This window comes from Vulpes lagopus, chromosome 10 (assembly GCF_018345385.1).
Source record: "Vulpes lagopus strain Blue_001 chromosome 10, ASM1834538v1, whole genome shotgun sequence".
NCBI lineage: Eukaryota > Metazoa > Chordata > Mammalia > Carnivora > Canidae > Vulpes > Vulpes lagopus.
In genome coordinates, this window is record NC_054833.1 from 93,785,682 (window position 1) to 93,801,765 (window position 16,084).

The following is a 16,084-nucleotide window of genomic DNA, read 5'->3' on the forward strand; positions in this document are numbered from 1 at the left end:
AAGCAGCCCCTGGATCAGCATCTACATACATTCAACTCCTGGGCAAGTCATATCGCTTATTCCCCTGGACCCCCTACTCCAGGAACTCAGCTCCTAGGAACCCGTGTGATTCTCCACTGGCTTCCTTCTTTTGTGTCCCCAGCCTGAGTCTTGAAGGTCACCTTTCCCGAGAGAAGTAGGTGAGCCACAGCACCCGCATGCAAAGCTACCCAGTGTCCATGGAGGAGAAGAGGTGTACATGTGTTTTCCTGCTGTTTGCACAGACAAGGCTAAGCAGGATGGAAGTGTGCAGTCTCAGGTGGGTTCTCGGAAGCAGATAAGGAGACAAGGATGTGTGTGCAAGTGCTTTCTAAGGCAGAGCATCCAGGGAGACTGAGGAAAGGACAGGAGCAGGGAGCCGAGGAGGCAAGAGGCAAATCCAGGTAAAGCCCCAGCCTGGCAGGAGCCCCAGAGGGTCATCCGCATCCTTTGCTGGAAGCCAAGGGGCTGGGCTTCATGCCCCACACCTGCAAGGGCACACGAGCTCCCAGCTCTTCCCCTGAAGTACATGGGGGCCAAGGGAGGGTGTCTGGGTGGAGCGCCACAAGCTCGGACCCACGGCCTCGGAGCTCACAGAGCACTGGATGAACTGCCCAGGAGAACGTGCGGCGGGGCCAGAGATGGGCAGCCAACTGTCAGCAGGCCCGGCCCTCCTACACGGGACTGGTGTTACTGCCCGGTGCCCTCTGCCTCTGGGTGAGGCAGGAACTGGTTCAGGCCAAAAAGGAAGCGACATGGGTCGCCTCAAGGCCAAGGTGGGTGAGTATCCATGTTCTCTTCCCTGTGTCTGCTGGTGAGGGAAGCAGGGCACTCTGGAAGAAATGTCAGAGCCACGGGCTCAGGGAACAACTAGGACCCTGTGTCACCCACCAGGAACCATGATGGGTTCAGGAGTATCTGTTACAGCACCGGTCAGGGCTTGCCCTAACACAATTGATTTTATTTTTAAAATTATTTTTTAAAGATTTTATTTATTTGACAGTGAGCAGAGAGAGAGCACAAGCAGGGGGAGCAGCAGAAGGAGAGGGAGAAGCAGACTCCCCGCTTGAGCAGGGAGCAGATGCAGGGCAGGATCCCAGGACACCAGGGTCATGACCTCAGCTGAAGGCAGACGCTTCACCGACTGAGCCACCCAGGCACCCCTCCACTATCTCTCTTTATAGAGATATTATTAGGTACTGCCACAGCTCCGAAAGGACATCTAGGGCCCAGAGGGCGCAACTCTGGGGCTATCACTTAGCTATGCATATGGCAGCCCTGATGACCACACAAGAAGCACATTCATCACAGAGACCACAACCCTGGAGTTGTGCAGTGTGCAATCTGCACAACCTTGCACGGCAACCCTGAGTACCTCCGTGATGTTCATCCCACTGACATCATGCTACAGGAAGACTACATTTTTACCACACCTACTCGCAGTTGGAACAGCTAAGCTTGGGGAAGATTCTGAACCTTGCAAAGTCCCCATGTCTGGGGAGTACCTCTCTGCCTTGGAAACTTGGACCTAGGTCTCGGACACTGAGCCACACTCTCATGTATCACCAGATGGTGCTGCTCTCTCCCAAGGAGGCTGTGGCTGCACAAAGATAATTGTTCAGGAATGCCTGTTCCCATCAGTTTGTGATGAATTGGGAGTGTCCACTTGCTGGATTTTATACCACAGGCAAGTATGCCACATGAGAAATGGATCTTGCTTTGATTAACGGCTTAAGAATATGGGACAGAGCTGAGCCTGGGGGCTCGTGATCCTACGAGGGAAGGCCATCTTATGGCCAGGCTTTGGTTATCTCCTACCAGCTGGAGACGTCTGGTCAGTCCAAGCTACGTGGCTTGCCTGCACAAGAGTCCTGGCCCTGAGGTCCCTACCTCCCCGGCAGCCCCAGAGCTATACTCCCTGCAGTCAGCAAGTGACCACGTCCTAGGAGGGCATTCTGCACCACGCTACATGCACCTTTGGGAGAGAAGCAAGCAGGGTGGCCACCTGAGTACCTGGGGGGCGCCGGACCCAGCCACCTGGCCTGGCACAAGGGCTCCTGCTGTGACAGCTCCCCACCCCCCTCCTGCCAGCAAATGCTGCTGTCTCTTTGTATGAGATGTTTGCAGGGAATCAAGGGTCAGAAGTGGACTGCACTGGGTAGCTACCCTGCCAGGCAGCAGATGCCCACAGTCACCCAGGCCTTCTGGGAAAGGCCCCTGCCCCCATGAGCACTGGGGTGGAAGCCACCATTGCAGGAGGTGGGGGGAGGCTGTGGAGAGACAGGGGTTCGGAGCTCTGGAGAGAGGAAGTGCCAGGAAGGGGTGTGTGTGTGTGTGTTTGTGTGCCCATGTGCACAGGTCAGAGAGTCTCGGGGCATGTGTGTGCACATCGGTCCACGTGTCTGTACCCGTGTGTGTACCCTTGTGTGTGGTGCGTTTGCCAGGTCCCGTTCCTGCACGCCCCTGCTCCTGTATCCGTGTGTCTGGATGTGCTCACCCCCAGCGCCTGCCCGCCATCCAGCTGGCAGTGCACAGCTGGACCTGGAGGCTGTGCCTGCCCGCCCGATGAGAGGTGGCAGGTGTGTAATAAACCATTAGTCACTGTCACGTTTCTGAGCAGCATCAGCGGCCTCCCGGGGAGGAGCCTGAAGACAGGACGGCGCTCCTGGCAGGCCTCTGGCTGTGAAGCTGCGCACCCCCCTCCGGGCAGGGCTGCAGCCTGACAGTAGCAGCTGGCAGACGTGGGCCTTGGACCCCTGCTCTGCCCAAGGCAGCCCTAGGGCTGGGAGGCTGGGGGGCTGGGGGGCTGGGCCTTGTGTGTGCCAGTGGGGGTGGGGGGATAGGATCCCCCAGAGTCTGGTTTTGCAGGATATTCCCCAGAGCTGAGGTGTGGCTGGGGTGGAGGAGGTGGGGCAGGAGAGCATCCTCCAGGGCCCTCCATGCTGCCAGGAAGAGGCGCGGCCAGGTGCCCTGGGGATCACAAACCACAACGGCGCAGACACCAGCCAGTGCTGCCGGCACTCGGGGCCAGACCTACACCGGACATCTTCCATCCCAGTTGAGCCGATTCCCACCCACACCTGTCCTATAAGCCAGGCCCTCCCATTAGCCTTCATTCCCATTTCTTGGAGGAGGAAGAGACATGGAGCAGAAGAAGACACACGTGCAGGGCTCCAAGTGTGCTGGGGGCTGGAGGGAATGGCTCCCCCAAACAGCATCCTCACCCACCACCTGCAGGCCCATCTGCCAGGGTCTGGGGATCCCTCAGGGGCCTGCATGGTCTGGAAGCCCCTGGTCACTTGGACGTGTCCCTTGCTGAGAGCATTCCACAGAGAGAAAGGGGTTGTCCTGGAGACGGATGCCCCAGATGGAAGCCCTGGACCTGAGAGTGGGGCAGGCCAGCTGCCCCCCAACCCTGCCCCCGACTCCCCACATCAGCTAGCCTGTCTCCTCCCAGCACAAGCAGTGCTGTCAGTGGGGGCTCATATCAGGGACTGGCATGGGCCTCACTCACTGCCCTCTCAGGGCAGTGACAGGCAGGACACATACAGGGACCCCCTCTGAGGATGGAAATATGGCCTGAAGGGGCTGCTCTAGGACCTGCCCCAGGTAAGGACGCAGGTGCCCACACACACACACACACACACGACATCCGGCCTAATGGCCTGCCTGGGATCCACTCGCTGCCCCTGGCCCGTGTCCACAGGCCTCGTGGTGAAGACCTCAGGACTCCACACTCCCAGGCCCATCACCCAAGGAGGGACAACCTCTCTGTCTTCGGGGAAGATGCCACGATGGGCAGACAGGGTCTCTGTGGCTGGTGCGATGGCAGCAAAATGCCCATGCTGGGCACCTGTGGACAGCATCCTCCTCCAGTCACAGGCTCCCGGCCCAGCTGACACCAGCCCCCAGAGAGACATGTGCCAGGCCCCGGCGCATTCACGACGGAGAAGCCCAGAAACGGTTCCCTCACTACAGGCAGAGAGAGGACGTCGGAACAGCCCAGGGCGGAGACCACACAGCCGGACTGGGGACGCCGGGGAGGACAGCCGGCTGAGATGTGGCTCAGATTGTCAGCAAAAGGAGGTAATCGGGGTTTGGGCAAACACAGGTGTGCTGGAAAGAGGCACACACGGGCGGGTGGTTCCTGGGGGGCAGAAGCGGCCAGGTGAAGGGCCTGGCCCAGCACTGTGGGCAGTGGTTTCAAAATGAACAAGTGAATACAATGCAATTATAGGTAATAAATATAACACACAGAGGCCGTCTGTGAATTAGGGATGGGAGGGTGTCAGGAAGCACAGATTCTAATGAAACCACAAGTTGATTTAATCTCAGAGGAGTGTGAAAAAAAGATCCAAACCCCAGGAAGGGAGACGCAGCCTCCAGGCTCTCCCCGAGAACACGGTGACCGTGGGGTGGAGGTCTGTGCCCGGACGCAGTGCTGGGAGCCACCCTCCCTGCTGCGATGGCACGAGCCACGCCAGCACCCAGAGACGGGAGAGCACTGGTGTCTACCTGTGCCTGTGAGGTCCGCTGCGGCCCCAGCCACGCTGCTCTGCTGACACCGGGTGGGCCCCGGCTCCTGGGCCGGCCTGGGGCCTCTGGGCGTGCTCTCTGCTGGGGCACCTGGCCGGGGTTCAGGCTCCCTGGATGGAGGGTGGACAGTTGTCGATGCCTCGAGAGATGCAGCTGTGACCTGGAAGGACAGGAGGGGACATGGTGAGTCTTGGGCACACTTGCCCAGAGATGCCCAACAGGTGGACAACCGAGCCGCCGGGCACCACTCCTCCCCCACAATGGCCTGGCTTTGCCATCGGGGACTCGGCTGAGCTAGCTTGGCTGGCTTGGCTTTTGTCCCCAGCAAAACCAGTGTGAATGTCTTCCTTGCCCAGTGACTGCTGCCTGAGGACACCTGCTGGCCCTGTTGCTCCCCAAGCCCCCTCAGCTCTGCACCGAAGTTGGCAATAGCTACCCGCTAGTTAATTATAACTATAATGATTAACCTAGCTAATCTTCAGTTTCCTCCACGTGGTGGTCACCCCATTCCACACACACCCATTCCCCACCCCAAGCCCTGTTTCCTATTTTTTTTATTGTGGTAAAATATACCTAACATAAAACTTGCCACCTTGACCATTTGCATTAAGTACATTCATGGTATGCAACCATCACCTCAACCCATTTCCAGAACTTTCTCACCCAAACAGAAACTCCATACCTGGTGTGCTCTAACTCTCCAGACCCTCTGATACCCACAATTTCTCCATTCTACTTTTTTTAAAAAAAGTATTTATTTATTTATTCATGAGAGACACAGGCAGAGGGAGAAGCAGGCTCCATGCAAGGAGCCCGATGCGGGACTTGATCCCGGGACTAGGGTCACACCCTGAGCCAAAGGCAGACGCTCAACCGCTGAGCCACCCAGGTGTCCCATCCTACTTTCTGTCTTTAGGACTCTGACTATCCTGGTCATGCCATCCTCTGCCCCACATCTAGGGAAACTGAGGCTTAGGAGGAGTCTGCGGTTGCAGAGCCGCTTGACTCTGAGGCAGGGTCAGCCCAGACAACAGGGCTTCAGGTCCTGGACTCCCACTCCAACCTCAGAGGCTTTGTCCGGCTGGTGGGGGAGGCAGTGACACAGGCCCTGCACAGGGTCCAGGGCCCCAGTGCCCACAGCCACCCAGGGGCCAGTTCTGGCGATTGGCGACCCCCCAGGGGTCGACTATGAGCTCCAGGGCCAGCACGGCTGTCACAAAGCGCTTCATGTTGGTCCAGTTGTTTTAGGGATTACTGCCATAAAACCAAAGTGCCCTAAGAGAGATGGATGGCCCAGAATTCCCTGGGTGAGCAGGGCCTCCGCCAGCCCTCCCTGGGAGAGGCGGATACGTTTACCGTTTGTTTCCGGGAATGCTTTAATTTATGGGATCCATATGGTGACACTGCCCAGACCACAGCCCCCGCAAATCCCACAGGCGTGCTGGCGGCTTAGGCTGGAGCCAGGAGGAGGCGGCATCTCAGCCCGACACATTTTATTCCCTCGCTTGCTTGCTCAGGGGCAGGGGGCCCTGTCAGCATGGCAGGGACCCTGGAGCCCCATACATATCCCGTCTGGTCGGGTTTTAGCTGCTTTTGCAATCTTATCCTAATTGTCTTGGGAAACTCTGCCTGGCACAGGCTGCTGTATCCACTATTAGTCACAGGATGGCTTGCCCAGCCAGCATGGGAACTATCTATATAGTGATACCTGGTCAAACCCTCGGGGGGGGGCTGGGGGGGCACGGGGGAGGGCAGTAGGGGGAGGGGCTGGCTCTGATCCCTGCCCACTGGCTGGTAGAAGGGAGAGAGGGGAGACCCCCTCCTGCTTCTCCTCCCTAGACCCCCTCCAGGGTCCTGCTGGGGGAAGGCGAGGGGGCCACCTTTTGGGAGTTAGAAGGCTGGTTCCCAGGATGGGGAGCTGTAGGCAGGAGGACCTCATTTACTGAGTACCTACTATGTGCCATGCTTAATCTTCCCAACAGCCATATCATGCACCAGGACACAGAGGCATGAGGAGATAAAGTGGCCTGTCTGAGCTCCTAACTGTAATTGGAGGCGTCAGGACTTGAACCCAAGCAGCTGGGAGCAGACTCAGCTGTTACAAAGCAAGTAGGGGACATGGCTTTTAAGTAGAGAAGAGCAGACAGCAAAAGACAATTTGCCTGGGCAAGAGAGGTGCAGATGACAAGCACTGCGGGAGTTAGAAGACCTCCCCAGGGGCTGGAGAAATCTGGGCAGTCTTCCTGGAGCAGGTGGAACCTGAACTAGGCCTTCAAAGGGAGCAGGTCTTGAAAGGAAGGGAGGATGGGGAGGGAGGAGAGATTTGAACATTCATCCTCGAGAGACCAGGACAGTGAACCATGAACAAAGTACTGGGTAGGTCAGAATGTAGGGGTGACAATGGCCTCGGTGTCACCGGCGTCCCATGGAGGGAATAGAGCTCCATCTTGCCAGATCTCATTTTTCAAGAAGAGGCTGGGAATACACTATCACTGATTTATTTTCATTTAATTATTTTTCAAAGATTATTTATTTATCTGGGAGGGGAAGCGAGCATGCAGTGGGGAGGGGCAGAAAGAGAAAGAGAAAGAATCTCAAGCAGACTCCCCGATGAGCATGGAGCCTGGTGCGGGGCTCGATCTCATGACCCTGAGATCATGACCTGAACTGAAACCAAGAGTTGGATGCTCAACCAACTGAGCTGCCCAGGTGCCCTGGAAACCCACTTTTAAAGGCTACACTCTCATGATTATTAAATATTGGCATCTAGTCCAACACATGTTAACACACTGTGTGAATGCTCATCCGCGGTTGGCAGGAGTATAAAATAGGGCAGCTCCTCAGGTCAAACGTAGTGTTACCATATGACCCAGCAATTCCATTCCTGGGCAGATATCCCAGAAAACCAAAAACCCACATCCACACAAACACCTGTATGTGGGTGTTCATGGCAGCCCCCAGCCCCACAGGAAAACACATTCTGCCAACAGCCCGAGAGAATCTGGAGGTGGGTCCTTCCCCGGTCGAGCCTCCAGATGCACAGCTGGCCGGCGCCTTGACTGGCAGCCTGTGAGGACCGGAGTGGAGGCCCTGACGAGTCGTGTGAAGATAAATGAGTTGCTATCTAAGCTGCTAAATGTGTAGTTGTTTGTTATGCAGCAGTGGATAGCTATGACAACCTGTAAAGCTCTAGAACAGTGCCTGGCCCAGATATAAACGTTTCTTGGCACCACTCTATGCCAGAAACACAAGGGGACCGGATGCCTGTCCCGCCTGCATGCTAGCTCTTCCCACTGCTGTGACTCTTGCTGGAAGTGAAAGAATTTCACCCCCTTTTCTCTGGTGGTCGTCTGCAGCTGCCCATGACTCCTGGCAGGGGGTAGGGGGGCTCAGCCAGTATTAACGACAGGCCAGGCTGCCGACACGTGGTGTCCTGAATACAGATCATCTCACGCGAGGCTCATCTTAGGTGGGTGCAAGGGTTCTCAGCCAGACCATCAAATGGAGGTAAAGAGTCGCCTTTGCTTTCACTTCAAAGCCAAATGTATGACAGTTCCTGACTCATTGAAAGCAGGCCCTGAACCGACACATTCATCATGCCCTCTCGACCACAGCCGAGAGTTCTGAGCTCACGGCTTGTCTCCATTCATCCATTCAAGGTACTTGTAGGAGCGGACCTGGGACATACATTGTTCCCTGACCTGGGGACCCTGGAAATTGCAGCATCTCAGAGCAGCCCACGGGGTCCCCAAAGATCAAGTGGAGTGAAGGCTGTTGTTCCCTTTGTTTTCTTGGATCACGTACTAGGATTACAGCGGTAGGTGGTTAGTGGGACAGGGCAAAAGGGGGCAAATTGCCAGGGTTCTTTCTAATAAAGGTGGGCATCTAATAAAAGGAGCCCATCACTGAAGATCCTAACAAGATCTTATATTGTTACACTTTCTCCAGGGAACTGAGTGAATTTTGGAGAAAGCCGACCCAGGTAAATTTAGCAGCTGGGCAGATGCCACATCCCTGCTCCAGAGGGGAAAACCATGTCACGATGTTGTCAGCACCCAGCTTTGTCTTATTAATCTTACTGGTGCGTGAGGCCCCAAGTCTGGGAACCCCTGTTCTGTTTTTGTTGTTTTAAGGATTTTATTTATTTATTCATGAAAGACACGGAAAGAGAGGTAGAGACACAGGCAGAGGGAGAAGCAGGCTCCATGCAGAGAGCCCGATGTGGGACTCAATCCCAGGACCCCAGGATCATGAGCCGAAGGCAGACCCTCAACTACTGAGCCCTCCAGGTCCCCCCTCTGCTCTGTTGTTATTAAAAACGGTCTTATTGAGGGACACATGGGTGGCTCAGTTGGGTAAGTGTCCAACTCTCAGTTTCAGCTCAGGTTGTGATCTCAGGTCCTGGGATCGAGCCCCACGTCAGGCTCTGCATTCAGCACAGAGTCTGCTTGCTGTCTCTGCTCCTACCCTCAAGCTCTCTCATTCTCTCTCACTCTCTCGAATAAATAAATTTAAAAAATCTTTTTTTTAATTTTTTTAAATTTTTTTTTAAATTTAAAAAATCTTAAAAAAAAAAAACCAAAAAACCCCAGTCTCATTGAGATATAATTCACATAAACTATACAATTCACCCATTTAAAGTGTACGATTCAATGGCTTCTAATAGTCTCGCAGAGTCATACAACCATCACTGGAATCCATTTCAGAACATTTCCATCACCCCAAAAGGAAGCCCGACCCACTAGCCGCCACTCCTTATCCCTCCCGAGCCCTGGCAGCCACGACCTCCTGTCCGTCTCCATAGATTTGCCTGTTCTGGCGATTCATACACGTGGTACCCTACAGCGTGTGGCTCTTTGTGTCTGGCTTCTTTCACTCAGCATGTTTCCCAGGCTCATCCATGTCATAGCGTGCAAAACATGTATTTTTGAAAACCAGGAAAGTTCCAGTTTGAGGGCCCAGAGCAGCCCAGGGGCTGGACGAAGCACCAGGATTTCTCCCTCTAGCAGCCTCTGCGGCAGAGCCGATGTCTGCCCCCCTCCCAGGTGCTTGGCCAGACCCCACCTCTCAGCCTGGGGGCAGTGGGTGGCCGAGCACTGGGTCCCAGCCACCCCCCCAATGGGGAGATCTTATCAAAGTGACTTCATCTCACTGGACTTCTGCTTCCTCTTCCATAAAAAGGGGCAGGATAACAATGAGTGTCTATTGCCATAAAAAGGGACAGTGGAGAGAATCAGACACTACATGTACTGGCACATAATAGCTGCTCAAGAAATGGCAGCCAGTCTCATGACCTGTGGCATGAGTGTCAGAAACAAGAGGCAAAGGGGTGCAGTGGCCAGAGGGCCCCACAAAGCCTGGAAGGGTACGCGTTGGGGAAGGCTTCACTGCACTGGCCTCGGCAGGGGGCTCACCTGGCCTCTGGGGGGTTTTGGCTGCTGCCGGCAGGGCCACCTTCCAGGCCCCCTTGCCTGCTTCTGGCCTGGAGTCCCAAGTCAATCAAGGGGTTCCTGCAGTCACTGGGGCACGGGCTGCCCCACTTTCCTTACAATCCTGAATCTTACTCTAGTTCCAAGTCAGCTCAGGATGCACTAAGGAAGCCGGCTGTGCCGGCCTTGGATACAGCAGATGTTGCTGCTTACTGCTGCCCTAAGTACAGGTGACAGGCACTCATGACTGCTCTGAGCTCAGTTTACGCTTCTGGGAAAAGGGCTAGTAATGCCTACCCCAGATTTACTGAGCACCTGTTATGTGCCAGGTGCCTACCAAGCTCCTGACGTCAGTAGCCTATTTACTCCTTCCAACAACCCAACCTTACCTCCCACCTTTTGAGGAGAAAACCCAGGCACAGAGAAGCCAAGACAGTTGCCCAAGGTCACCCAGTGGGTCACAACCACAGCTGAGAATCAGGCCAGTGCTGTGTCCTCTGTCCAGCACCCAGACTGCACAGCGCCTGGCACACCGTGTGGCTCACTGAACACTAGCAGGTTCTGATGCCCACACTCGCTGCCTCAGCAGACACACAGCAACACACAGGCCGGCCCCAGGTCTCCAGGATGCAAGTCTGTGCCGCGGGTTAACGGCAGTGGGTTTGCTGATGGGCTGTGACCGATTTATTTCAGGAGCAAGGCCGGGAGGATGAGACAGGGCACAGAGCAGGAGAAGAGGAGGAGATGCCAGGATCCCGATGGCACAAAAGAACACAGCATCACCTTCCCTTTGCCCCAGGAAAAACTGGGCAGAGGCCGGAAGCCAAGTTTGGGGAGAAAAGTCACCTGCCTCCCAAACGGTGATGGCTGGATCACGCCTTGGCTGGGCGGCTGGGCGGCTGGGTGGGCACGGCCAAGGGCGCCTTCTGAACCGGCCGGAGACCTCTGTCTGCCAGCTATTGGGGGATGCAGTGGAGGGGAATAAGGGGACACGGCCCAGCCCTGCCACGGGCCTCCCATCCCCCTCCTGGCCTGCCTGCAGCCCCCGCCAGAGCCCCCCCACAGAGATACTGTGCTCTGCACTCTCTGGTGGGATTCCCCGTTCTGCATTGCAAGCTGGTGCATCAGAGGCCAAAAACCAGTATTTTACGCCCCTTAATTCCCTGTAATAGCTCCATAATGGCAAGCAGAGAACTCCAAACACTGCAGTAAAGGGAACGATAAGGCTCTGGGTCAGGGGGAGCCTAGGCTGTCGAATGCAGAGTCCCCGATAAGCAGACAAGTACAGGGTTATTAAATGTGCGGCGCAGACCAGGCGTAATTGGAAAGTTATTAGATGTGGAATACACACAGCACCCAGTAAATGAGTAATCAGGGACTAATTAAGCTCACGCGACATAGCAGAGCGCGCTGGAGAGGCTGGTGGCTGCTGCATCTGTGACAGCAATTAGGGCACTCGGCTGCAGCACTGGGGGGATGGGGGGTGGGGGGTGTCGCCAGCTTGGCCGGGGGTCTTGATCCGATTCTTCCCCACCAGAGTCCTCCCAGGTGCTCCCACCTCCCAGGGGCTAGAGGGAAGCGGGGGAGGCACAGGGCTCATCCAGCCCCGAGGACCACAGAAGCCCAAGAGGACACGTGATCCAGGAAGAATGAAAACAAGGTTTTGTCCCTGGCTTCAAGTCTGGCCAGGTGACAAGTTGCTGCAACTAGGTAAGGAGAGAGAAATGGTCATCTCTTGGGGTGCCTGGGTGGCTCAGTTGATGAAGTGTCTGCTTTTGGCTCAGGTCATGGTCCTGGGGTCCTGGGATTGAGCCCCACGTTGGGCTCCCTGCTTAGTGGAGAGTCTGCTTCTCCCTCTCCCTCTGCTGCTCCCCTTGCTTGTGCTCTGTCTCAAATAAATAAGGAAAATATTTTTTAAAAAATTTAAAAAAAGGAAATGGCTAACTCAGGGTGTCTGGGTGGCTCAGTCAGTGAAGCCTCTGCCTTCAGCTCAGGTCATGATCTCAGGATCCTGGGATTGAGCCCCATGTTGGGTCCCTGCTTTGGTGGAGAGCCTGCTTCTCCCTCTCCCTCTGCCAATCCCCTTGCTTATGCTTTCTCTGTCAAATAAATAAATAAAATGTTAAAAAAAAAAAAAAAAAGAAGAAGAAGTGGTCCTAATTCTTCACCTGAGCAGTCTGCAGAGTATGCATAGAACCACCTCCTGGAGCTTGGCCATCAGGGGAGGGGCTGTGACCAGCCTGCTGTATAGATGAGGAGCTGAGGCCAAGAGGAGGAAGTACACGGACATCTCCTGGCCTGGATCCACTGCTGGCAGCCACAGGGCACTTCCCGTGTATGTCTGGGGAAGAGGAAAGCACAGGTGCTTCCCAGAAGAGGAGCCAACCCCCATGGAGTGAAAGGCAGTATGTGGCCACGGAGCCACTCAGGGCGCCACTCCTGGCCTCCAAGCTGGGTGCTCTTGGACATGTTTTTAATGCCTCAGGGGCTCAGCTTCCTCATCTGTAAGGGTTAGGGGTGTGCTGAGACTCACCCCCACAGCCTGAGTGGCCATGAGGGTTCCCTCAGCCTAGCACAGGCTGCAGGGACATGCAGGAAGCCCATGAATGTACTTGTTCAAGCAGGAAGAATGGGAGGCCAGGGATCCCAACCTCATCTGCCACAAAGAGGCCTTCATGGGAGAATGAGAAAGTCCCCAGATCAAGACCAGAAGGGAGGAATCTCCTGGTGCAGATGACGCTGGGGTGTATTTCTAAGCCAGGAATACCGTGTCTCCTAAGGGGTGGAAGGCTCATGGGCCGTGATCCTAAAATGGCAGGCTGGCTTGCCCATCAGGCATGGTCGCAGCTGTTCATTCACAGCAGCTACAAATGCTGGGCCTCTCGCTGATCTTTGCAGGCGTCAGCCCATCAAGCCTTAGACAGTCTGGGTGGGGGAGGGCAGGAACAGTGAGGCCCCATTGTACAGATGAAGAAGTCAAGGCACAGAAAGGATGACTTGCTTCCAGTGTTTGGCCACATTGCATGGGATGGGCAGGGGAGGTGAGATGTCTCTGAGAACCTTACTGGAAAGCCAGAGTCTGCTGCTAAGGGCACCCAGAGCCTCAGGAGACACACAGGGGTGGGAGCAGAAAGAATGGGAGGGTGGGGTCACAGGGAGGCTGATGGGATATTTGGGCAGTAGGTGGGCCAGTGGGAACTGGCCAGAAGAAGGCATGCCCAGCTTCTGCTGCTCTTGTGGCTGAAAGAAACATTCTAGAAGGTATGTCCCTGACTCCCTCCCTCAAAGCAGGCCTCTGAGGCAACCAATTCCCTCTCATGGCCGGGTACAGGGCAGAAAGCTGTGTGGAGTTGACTGCTTCCAGAGGCAAGAGCCCCTGGCTTGCAGGCAACAGAGCATGAGCGTGCTGTTGGTGAATCCAGCCCAGGCCCAGGAAAGAGCCCTCGTGGACATGGAGGCCCCTGAGTCCTTGGCATCAACTTGGAGCCCCATCTCCTAGAGGCCAGCATGGGGAGCTAGGCTGAGCTGTGACCAATTGCATTTGACACCCCAGATCTCCTGGAGTTCCCATCTCCCACTCTTGCTGTGTCTGCTGTGCCTGCACATCTCGTCCCACTTCCCAGGGAGAGAGCCTCCCATCAGTCTCTGGACACAGAGCCCTTGTCTGCTCCATTCCCAACCCTGCCTCTGTCTGAGTGATCTTTGCAAAACACCATTCATCCTGTTTGCACAAAACCCTTTACCAAAGTTTTCTCCCTGCACATGGCATCCAAGAACTGTGTGATTTGGCCCAACCTAACCTTTCATACGTCTATTGCACCTCACATCCATCCACCCCATCTGCCTATCCATCAAACCATGCATCTACCTACCTGTCTGTCCATCCATCCATCCATCCATCCATCCATCCATCCATCCACTTGGCTATCTGTTCATCCATCCATCCAACTATCCATCCATCCATCCATCCATCCATCCATCCATCCACTATCCATTCACCCATCCATCTGGCTGGCCAACTCCTCATCAGTCCATTTGTCCATCTATCCAATCATTCATCCATCCACCCATCCAACTACTAATCCATCTGGTTGGCCAACTCCTCATCCATCCATCCAACCATCCATCTATCCAACTGCCCAACAAACATTTATTATGTATTTATTTCCTGCAGTATGCCTGGGATACAAAACAGTTAAAAATTCCCACCATTAAGGAGCTGACATTCTGGGTGGGGAGACAGACATATTCATTCACATGTCCGTTGGTAACAAGTGCTAGGAAGGCAAATAGAAGACCACAGGGGGCAGCCCCGGTGGCTCAGTGGTTTGACACCGTCTTCAGCCCAGGGCATGATCCTGGAGTCCCAGGATCGAGTCCTGTGTCGGGGTCCCTGCACAGAGCCTGCTTCTTCATCTGCCTGTGTCTCTGCTGCTCTCTCTCTGTATCTCATGAATAAATAAATAAAATCCTAAAAAAAAAAAAAAAAAAAAGGAGAAGACAACAGGGAGGAGGGCAGATGAGTAGAGTCAGAGTTTTCTGTAGGCTGGCCTCATTAACGGGATGTTTCAGCAAAGATTTGAAGGAAACAAGGGAGCTAGCCATGGAGGTCGATATATGGAGGAAGAGTGTCGTAGGTAGAGGGAACAGCAAATATGATGGCCCTGAGATAGGAGCATGTTTGTACACCTTTTCTGAAAAGCCCAGATAATAAGTATTTTCAGCTCTAAGGACCATATAGTCTCTGTTGAACCTATTTGACTTTGGCATTGTTGCCCTAAAGCAGCCTTGGACAACGTGAAAATAACAATGTGTTACTGTTTCAATAAAACTTTATTTATGAACACTGAAATTTGAATTTTCACATCCTGGAATATTTTTCTTCCTTAGAATTAAAAAAAAAAGAATTTTTTTTGCAACTTTAAAAACATAAAATGCATTTTTGGTTCATGAGTAATACATAAACAAGCTGCCTGATGGATGCGGCCCAAGGGCTGGAGTTCCTGATCTCTGTTCTAGAAGCAGTCAGGAGGGAGGCCCATGGGGTTGGAGGCAGTGGGAAGGGGGATGTGCCATTTGCTGCCCCTCCTAAGAGGCGGGGAGGGAAGGATGGGGTGGGGGGGCAGGGGGGAGTGATCTGTGGGAGGAGGGGAGCTGAGCCCCACTTGGAGCAGAGGCAAGGCATGGAGAAACGGGAGTGGTGGGGCCACCGCGGGCACACAGCTGCCATCTAGGTTCACGCATTCTCGGGGCAGATCTCCCCCACCTGCGCATCTGCACCTCTGAGCCCACTGCCCTCTGTTCTCCCCTCCAGGTGTCCTGTGGGGGCTGAGGGCAGCTGCAGAAACCCCGTCTGCTTCACATCCCAGCTCCACTGCCCCAGAGCTGTGCACACTCAGGCAAGTGTCTCTGGGCCTTGGTTTCTCCATCTGTACGTGGTGAAGGCTCCCTGGGGCAGAGCCCTCAGTTCAGGATCCTGGGGACCCCCGCTCCAGAGCCTCTGTCAGAGCCAGGAGGCCCCTCCCGCACTGCAATGTCCTGGGCCTCTCTCCTGCTTGAAATGTCATGTCCCGGATCCTTGCCTCCTCCTCTGCCAGGGGAGCGTCCCCTTCTGTGGTCTCTTTCCCCAGCTCCCTTCCCCAGGCAGAGCTGGACCCACTGCCAGCCCACCTCCATTAGTGTCCTCATCCTACTGCCGCAGACACAGGGGTTGCACATCTGTCCCAGACTGTCGCCCTCTCTTCAGATGGCACTCTGTAACCAATGGCCCTGGCATGACGTCCCCAACACAGCATCTGCTACTCTGCTCCCAGAGGAGACATCTGAGTCATGGAAGGAGCCATGTGGAGGCCCAAGGCCTGGGTTCCAGACATAGGGAACATCCCATGCAAAGGTCCTGAGGCAGGAGTGGGCCTAGTGTATTTGCGGAGCAGCACAGGGGCTGTGTGGCCGGGGAGGATCAAGGGAAACAATGGGGTCATGTTTCAGAGGGCCTCGTGGGTCCCCTGAGAGGCTCTGGCTTTCGTTGGGAGTGAGCCAACAGAGATGGGATCCAGATTTTGTTTGTTTTAGCTTTCTCTGTTGAGATGCTTACAGATTCA

The 16,084-nt window shown here is 54.9% G+C and overlaps 1 protein-coding gene across 5 annotated transcripts in view; it reads right to left on the reverse strand.

The window, feature by feature from the left end:
- GSE1 (Gse1 coiled-coil protein) overlaps positions 1-16,084 on the reverse strand; it is a 414,942-nt gene that overhangs the window by 256,601 nt on the left and 142,257 nt on the right. For all 5 annotated transcript variants that reach the window (XM_041770339.1, XM_041770335.1, XM_041770336.1 and 2 more), the window contains exon 2: positions 4,534-4,714. In XM_041770339.1, coding sequence (XP_041626273.1) covers positions 4,534-4,714 — 181 coding nt within the window. The remainder of the gene's footprint in view (positions 1-4,533; positions 4,715-16,084) is intronic.